Source organism: Panthera uncia, assembly GCF_023721935.1.
Source record: "Panthera uncia isolate 11264 chromosome B3 unlocalized genomic scaffold, Puncia_PCG_1.0 HiC_scaffold_1, whole genome shotgun sequence".
NCBI classification, from domain to species: domain Eukaryota; kingdom Metazoa; phylum Chordata; class Mammalia; order Carnivora; family Felidae; genus Panthera; species Panthera uncia.
In genome coordinates this window covers 41,327,928-41,336,611 of record NW_026057582.1, presented here as the reverse complement: position 1 = coordinate 41,336,611, position 8,684 = coordinate 41,327,928, and the positions used below count along the sequence as shown (strand labels likewise).

Sequence of the window (8,684 nt, the reverse complement as noted above, 5' to 3'; positions counted from 1 at the left end):
TAAATAAACATTTTTAAAGAAAAAGAGAGAGAGAGAGGGTTGGGGGGGGGGGGAAGGTCTCTAATCCCTCAGAGCACAGGGATAGGACATTTGCCCATGGGCATTGTGTCTGAGGAGACTTTTCCCCTTTCAACTCTGGTATCATTTATATCATACATAAGTGTCTTGAGGTAACTGGGCAGTCACAGACAATCAAATAGCAAGTAAATCTTAATGAGAAAAAAACAGCTTCTCCATTCAAATACAACCTCAGGATATTCACAAGCTCTTTTCTTTCCCTTTATTCCTTTTAAACAACCATGAAAAATTGTAGCTATAGGGAGGTAACAAGACAGCAAGTAAATGATAATCCTGATTTTGTGTACAAATAAAAGCATGTATATAGAACATATCATAAATACACAGAGAAAAAGATTAGAAATATACAGACCAAAATGTTCACAATGGTTATTTCCAGGGAGTGAGACTGAGTAATAATTATTTTCTTCTCATGCTTTTCTGCATTTCCGCAAACCTACATTGTTGCCCTGAGCCCTCCAGAATCCAGCCTTGTGTTGACATGGCAACCGTGGAAAACCTACTTTATTTTTCATATGCTAAGGAAGATTAACCACTTGATGATCAGCCATGACAACTGTCAAAAGTTCGCAGAAACCACTCAGCGCTGAGAGATGGAGCCTGCGTGGCTTCGTAGCCGCACACCCAAACCCTGACCTCATCCTCATGCAGAACAGCCTTGAGAGAAGCCTCCTGGATTTGTTTTCAAGAAAACAAGATCCTGAGGAGTGGGGTAGGTTGTGTGGGAAAATTGGAAGAAGGTGGTCAAAAGGTACAAACTTCCGGTCACAAGATAAATGAGTACACCATGACGATGTGGTGTACTTCAAAGTTGCTAAGAGAAGATCCTAGAAGTTCTCATCACAAGGAAAAAACATTTTTGTAACTATGTGAGGAGACAGCTGTTAGCTAAACTTCCTGTGCTAATCATGTCACAATACACATATGTCAAGTAATTACACGGTATACATCTTAAACTTACACAGAGCTGTATGCCAACTCTCTCAATAAAACTGAAAAAGAAATGAGAAAGTAATCCTATAGATACACAATGTATCAAGTTGGTTCTTACAAATAACAACAACAAAAAAAGAACCCAAAAAACCCCACAAGATCCAGAGCTTTGGTTCTCATCGAAAAAATAAGAAACTTACCAGTCTTTTCAAAGTGAGAGAGGCAATCAGAGCTCAGATAGTAATTCATACCTGGGCTCAACCAAAGTCATATAAACATTTAACGGTATTTGGAGGGTTTTCGCCAGATGTTCCATTTAAGTTTTATTAAATTTAAAGTTTTTCTTTGGAACCTACTATTAAGTTACAGAGAATGAACACACACTCACATACATTATGTAGAAAGTTAAAGTTGCCTACACATTTCTGGCAGACATGTAAGGTTTTTTTTGTTTGTATTTTTTTCAGGTGAGCTGTGCTGGAATAACATAAAGTCAGTCCTTCAGAAACCAGGACACTAGACTCCATAATATCTGGAGAGCCTCAAAAGTGTCATGACCCTGGTCAGCTTTAACCACTGTCTTTTCCCCCATCTGCACTTCTAGCCAACCCCTGAGTCCTGTTTCCCTGCCCTAAACCCCTCCTGGAACCATCCTTCCCTTCCATTCACTCCCGCAGCCTTGGTCCAGGCCACAGTCACCTCTCACCTGCACTGCTGCACCAGCCCCTGACTGGTGTCCCCGACTCTAACTTTGCCAATCCATGAACTCAGCCCTGATCTTAACACTTCTCAGCATAAGATCTTTCCATGACATCTAGGAATGCCCTCAAAATGAAGTCCTAATTCCTTGACATGACCTAGCAGACTCTTCAGGATCAGCTGCCTATTTCTCATTGCCATTTTCCACCCCCGACCCCAACCCCAACCCTCACCTCCCTAGTATATCCAGCACTCCAGCCATACTAACTCCTTGATCTCTCCCTGCTGAATTTTCCATGATCTCTCACTGCTGGCTTCTGTACATGAGGTTCCCCTGGCTGGAAGACCCATCTCATCCCCCTCTTCACCTGACTAACCCTGACTCATCCCTCCGGTTTCAGGTTTGATGCTACGAGCTCTGGAGAAACATCCCCAATCTTGGCAGCATTAGATGCTCCTTTTTTGGGGGGGTCCCATCCTGCCCCTGTGATAAAATGGCCCATTTACTCAATCTCTAACCACCCTCTGTCCCTTGACTTTTGGGATTTGATTTGTCCAACTACAGAACCATTTCAGATTTCCTCTCCTTTCCTTTATCTCTTACACAAAGAAGCAAATGAGGGAAACTGATCATTGGAGATTTTGTGCCAAAATTCCTTTTTGGAAGAGAAGGGCTTGAAGCACCTTGTATCCAAACATCTTCCTTTTTTTGGAAGACTGGATTTATACTTTCCTAAGTGTATATTTTGGTCTGTTTGATCATGAAGACCCCTGAAAGTACACAAACTCTGTGAGGCATAAAATTGGAGAAATGTTTCAAATGCTATTGGTTCCATCCTTTCTTTCACTGTGAATTAGGAAGAAAACATGGAGATGTACAGCACATTGGTTAATATAAACCCCAGTGTCCTAACCTGATACCAAGTTCAGTGTTTTAAGACAAGAGCAAGTGACCTCCCAGCCTCAGAGGTAATAAAAAAAGCCAAGTGCGCACCCATTCGCCTTCCATTCTATTTGTACTCTGTTCCCATATCTATAAGCATTGAAGGGAAAAACTGGATTTTTCTCCCAGTAGTTAATTCTCCTCAGTTCCTCCATCGTTATCCCACAAAAGGTTACACCTCTCAACAAAATCAGTCTTAAACTTCAGATCTGGAGACTGCTGTCTTAGGGTAAGAATGTATACTAGTCCATATTACAAATTATTAATGGTTATTATTTGTATTATTGTTCCTGTTGCTTCTTGAGAATGGAAAGTAAGACCTTTGCCTTACTAAATGGAAGATTTGAGAGTTTGTGTGTGTGTGTGTGTTTTTACCCCAATATTGTTTTCTGTATTTAAGCATACTAGAAGAGAGGAGTATAGGATTTGTTTCTTTGCACTTTGGCTGCTGTTATCTGGAGGAAATTTCTTTTTTCTTTCTTTCTTCCTCCTTTCTTTCCTCTCCTTTATCCTATATACACATAATAATTTAGGCTAATTAACAGCGAGTTAGATGTATCAATTACCCAAAATAGGGTAATCCCAATGCATTTGTATAGCTAACAGTGGCTTACAAAATAAACGCAGATTATTTTTGCTGAATGTAGAACTTAAGCGACAGAATTATGTTTCCAGCTATTTTTGACTGCCAAAATTGGTAATTATGGAGTAAATAGATCCCAAAAAGGTCTGTGTCCTATGGGGGATGCTAAACATACAAATAAGGGGCTTCTATTTGGTCAACACCATTATTTTGCTTTCAAATTGTTTCCTATTCCTATAGATTTATATACAGTTATTTGAATTTTGTTTAATTAAGAAAGATATTTAACTGAGATTACTTAAAGTAACCAAGCTCCTTTTGTCTTCTCGTTGATCTTGGGTTTCAATTCCCTCCCACTCATGTCCTTTCTACCTAGTGTAGGATAATTTTCTTTGATGGAAACGATGGAAGCAAATTTAGGTTTATAGCGCCTTCCCCTGCCAATGGCCTAACTCACTTGCCTTTTTCTCCTTACTTGTCTGTATCATTTTTCCAAGCATCGGTCCATTCAATGGAGCTTTGGCCTCCTCTAGCACATTCCAGTGTTTTGTGCCATGTTTACGTTTCCATTGCATTGTGACTTTTCTTGCATCTTCTTCTACCCACACTTCTTTCCTTGTCACCATACATTCACATACCCTTAAAAGTAGAGATTTCTTTCACAGATTTCCCTGTAATCATAACAAAGCCTACCTTGCCAAAAGGGCACATAGCTATAAACTTCAGCCACATGATATATCTTATTCCCAAAAGCTACTTTTTTGGCAGCTGGTAGAAACATTGATTATTCATATCCACAGAAATTGGATATTTCACTTGGACTTCCACATGAAAGAGATATCTAGAGGAACGTGGAGAAAAGCACCAGGCATTCAGAATGTTCTATATGGCTCTATATTATTTTCTGATGTCTCTGTAACATTTGACTTTTAAGTCTTAGCTTTAAAAAAAATAATAATAATGAAATAAAGAATCGGCTGTGACTGACCAAGCTAAAACTACTTTAAATATGTCCTAAAACTGTGCTTTAACAATTTCCCCACAACATTATTGACCTATGTAAGAGATACAGGTACTTTAAGAAAATGTTTCTGGAAGACTGTATCTGAGGCAGTTTATGAGCTGAAGCCAAGGCTAAAGCATTGCTAAGGGAATCTGTTTCCCTGGGATACTAATTAACTCCAAATATTGCATATAAATTAAACTAGCAGCTACTGAAAGAAGCAGCTAATGGGCGAGGAAAATCTGAAGAGGTGTGAAAGAAAAGTACTACCTTCTGATTAGAGAAAAAGACATCAGGGACATAGGAGGAGACCTTTTCTCTCTGACCCATCATTCTATTCGTTCTAGAAGCTTCTACCCTTTTCTCTTTCCTTTTGTTTTCCATTCTCCACAACGGCAGGTGTGATTTATTGGATAGCTGACTAGGGCGTTTCTTCCCCATGGGACCTGCTCTCCCTCATCTCTTTACTAAGGAAGCTGTTCTCTGGATAGATGCCCTCCTAACTCTATTCTCTAACTTGCCTGGGTACAGGAGTCCCAAACTCCTCCCTTGGAGATACTGATTCAATGGGTCTGGGGCAGGGCCTTGGAATCTGTTGTGTTGAACATATCTCCCAGGTGATTCCTAGGAGCCAGCTCCCACCAGGAATCACCCGGAGTTTGGGAAACACTGCCTCTCCCTCTGAGAATAAGATACAATCCCTGCCCCTGCAGTGGGACAGCTGCAGTTCTGAGAAAATGAATACAGCTCAGAAGGGAAGATGTTAGCAACTGAAGCTTGCAGCTATCACGCAGCCCCCACCAGACAGCTTTATTTATTTTGCTGCTAAATGTTTTAAGGTTCGTTGTTAGAATAAAGATTTGCCTTTTTATTTTTAATGTGCAAATATGAGCATATCAATCACTTATGTTAGGTAAAACTATCAGTGCCTGATTTACTACTTTTAATCTGGACTATAGTATAACCACTAGCCAGCACCCCCCTCTGGTGGCAACACGCCAATCTCGGGTTTTGTTTAGAACAAGACAACCTTTTCTGAAAATTCTGATAAACAACCTCTCAATAATTTCAGCTAACTACTCAACATCATTGTGCCACAGCCACTGACAGTGAGGAAAGTGGCCAAGATAAGCATAGCAGTTGAGCCATCTACAGAACCTTCCACACAACCCAGGTGGTGAAATGGGTTCATACAGAAATCTACTGTGATCTAAGTCATCTCTTTGTCTCTTAACAGTCACCTTCCTAAAAAAAGGCCTGCGGAGACATTTCTGCTTAGCCTAAATGCACATACATATCATCCCCATGGCCTTCTGGAAAAAATGAAAATATGTGTCTGTTATTTGTGACCTTATTATTCTACAGTTTGAAAGTTCAACCTATTAGCCATGGTCTAGTGAAAACTACAGATTAAGAGTAGCCTGAGGCACTGATAGCCATTAGCATTGCCCAGGTATTGCTGAATGAAATGGTTTATTGTGTGTTCACTATAAATAGCTTGTTAAGAAAACAATCATGCCCATCCTCCTCCTAACCTTAGGAACCCTTACAGCAAGGGGCTGCTCTTAGAAAAGACAAACATACCCTATGCAGTATCAGGATGTCTCTGTTCTTGAAATTACAAATTACTTATGAGTGTCATGATGCTGAATTTTATTTTTAAAGCCCGACTTTGAGCTTATTTGTCAATTGTTAACCTCTAACTGTATTTGAGCTTCTCATTTTCTTGACCAACTTCACACATTTGCTTACATCTTTTGGCAAAAAAAAAAAAAAAAAAGAAATTATTTGATGAAAACATGCTTGCATGCTAGCTATCATTCAACAATGGATTCTAGAAAGTTTTTTCTGTTAGTTCTCTATAGGTGATAGTAAATCTATGTGGTTGTAAAAGAAATAGCTGAGGTGGGAGAGGAAGAGACCAGTGTGTGAATAAAAGGGAAGTTAGTAAGGCATTGTTCATTTCACAAAGACAGAAATTCATGTGAAATGTTCCTTGGCCAACCAACTACATACAGCTGACCCTTGAACAACACAGGGGTTCACAGTGCCAACCCCCCCCCGCCTGCACAGTTGAAAATCTAACTGTGTGCCTGGGTGGCTCAGTGGGTTGAGCGTTGGACTTAGACTCAGGTCATGATCTTGTGGTTCATGGGTTCGAGCCCCACATCAGGTTCTGTGCTGAGAGCTCAGAGCCTGCTTGTGATTCTCTCTCCCTTCTCTCTGCCCCTCCCCCACTTGCTTTCTGTTTCTCTCTCTCAAAAATAAACATTAAAAAAAATTTTTTAAAGGAAAATCTAAGTATAACTTTTGACTCCCCAAAAACCTTACTAACAGCCTACTATTGATGAGAAGCCTTAGTGATAACATAAACAGCTAACTAACATATAATTTGCATATTATATGCTTTACATACTGTGTTCTTACAATCAGTAAGCTATAGAAAAGAAAATGTTAAGAAAATCATAAGAAAAAGAAAATAGATTTATAGTACTGTATTGAAAAATCCACGTATAAGTGGACCCGTGCAGTTCAATCCCATGTTGTTCAAGGGTCTCCTGTATTTCCTTAGAATCTTGGTTTTTAAAGGACTCTGAAACGTCACTGCTTCCTGTTTTAAAGGACTTCCGGTTTTAAAGGACTCTGAAACGTCACTGCTTCCTGCAAAGTATGTGGAAAGGCACTGAATTGATGAGAGGGGTGCACAGTTTTGAGTCCAAGTGGGCTCTTGTCCTGATTGTTCCTGGGCATAATTTTGGGTTATCATTTCACTTCTCTGCTTCAGTTCTGTTTTTAGTCAACGGGGAGAATAAAAACATACGTCCTAAGTCATAACGTATATCCTACGTCATACAGTAGCTGTGAGGAATAACTGCAACTTGCCTCGAATGCGGCACAGCAGGCTCCAATAAACGTGAACAGATTCTCTATGTGTCAGGCACTAAGGACAGTGTTAGTGGTAACCTTTATTCCCCCATGCAAACGAGCCAAGTCTATCCCTAAAAACTTGACTTAAAGAAGTCCCGAATACCCAGATCCAAAAGATAGGGCAAGGAATTACATTGCAAAAGAAATGAGAAATGATCTAACATAGGGCAACATCCCCGGAAGAGGATGCCCTGAGAGAGGCTGGGTTTTCATAAGCTCCATCATGTGCCAGGACTCTGGCCAATGAGCCTGCATCCACCACAGGATGTCTGTTGTCTAATAAAGCCAAGCAAGAACCAGTGCTGGCCCAATCATTGTGTGGCCAGGACCCCAGAAGTAGAAAAGCAGCACTCTGAATAATTCACAATAGTGGCCACACAAGCACAGAGCCAAATGGCAGAGATAAATGCTCTGAGAGCTTACCAACCCTCATTTTCGTCCTGATTTCTTCCTCATTTCTTCTTGCAAAGTCAAATGACACACAAAAAAGAACATCTCTTAATGAAAGACATGTAAGAATCTACTGATAGGTCTGTTGGGCTCAATCACACTCTTTAAGAAAACAAGTTTGCATTGAGACTGAGAGTCAACTTAATGTATTATTTCTGGTGCTTTTTTTTTCCTGCCAAAAATGAGAATAAAAACAGAAGATGAAAAATAATAAAACTGGGAGACTGGAATATATAATGCAAGGTACATACAAATCTAGACACAATCCTAATGTGCCGAGAGATCTTCTTGACAACAACAAAAAGATTTCATTCTAACTTGCTGCTAGTCTTGATGCAAATGTAGGATGTACTGTGGCCCAGAAGCCTATAGCTTCAAGTAGGCAGAATGCAGTCATCACAAGTTATTCTTTGTTAAGATTTCTATTTCAGAGCCAACATACCTTGGCAGCAATAATCGTTATACTTAGTGCAGGTAAACCAAGGCAAAGGCCCTTTGGAAAAATACAAATTATTTACCTAGCAACTCTTGGTGAGCAACATGAACGCTGCATATTGATGAGTTGTAGCCTACGGTTGTGGGAAATTTACTACAGAAGAAAAACAAACACTGACTATTACATTAAGTATACAGCATGCCTTTTCAGCTCAGTACAAGAAAAATCTACTGCCCAGAAGATAGTAAGACTGATGGCCTGACCGTAGTCATGTTGCAGGATGCTGTTCTTTTTTTTGCCCCGAAATAAAAAATAAAATAACACAGTCGAATATCCCAATTAAACTCCCATCCAATTCAAAATTCATCTTCAGAGCTGTCGGCTAAGAGCATTACTCGATCTTGCATGCTGTTGAATTCTCTCTGCTGGAGAAAGAAAACAGAAAAGCATTAAACCCTTTCTGCTGCAGAGCAAAACTGAGAAACAGGCCCCTTTAAAAGACACACTAACACACGAAGCAGCAGCTGCCGCAGCTAATCCAAACCACTGGGCATGTCAATACCATTCATGCATCATTAAGCCCCATGTGCTTTATTAAGCAAATTAGAAAAGCGAAGAATGTTCTGAAACT

At 40.0% G+C, this 8,684-nt stretch overlaps 1 protein-coding gene across 1 annotated transcript in view; it reads right to left on the bottom strand.

Annotated features, from left to right (window-relative positions):
• Positions 1-268: 268 nt before the first annotated feature.
• ARMH4 (armadillo like helical domain containing 4) overlaps positions 269-8,684 on the bottom strand; it is a 123,868-nt gene continuing 115,452 nt past the window's right edge. Inside the window, exon 7 of the mRNA XM_049612702.1 lies at positions 269-8,478. Within this exon, the coding sequence (XP_049468659.1) occupies positions 8,410-8,478 (69 nt within the window). The 3' untranslated portion in view covers positions 269-8,409. The remainder of the gene's footprint in view (positions 8,479-8,684) is intronic.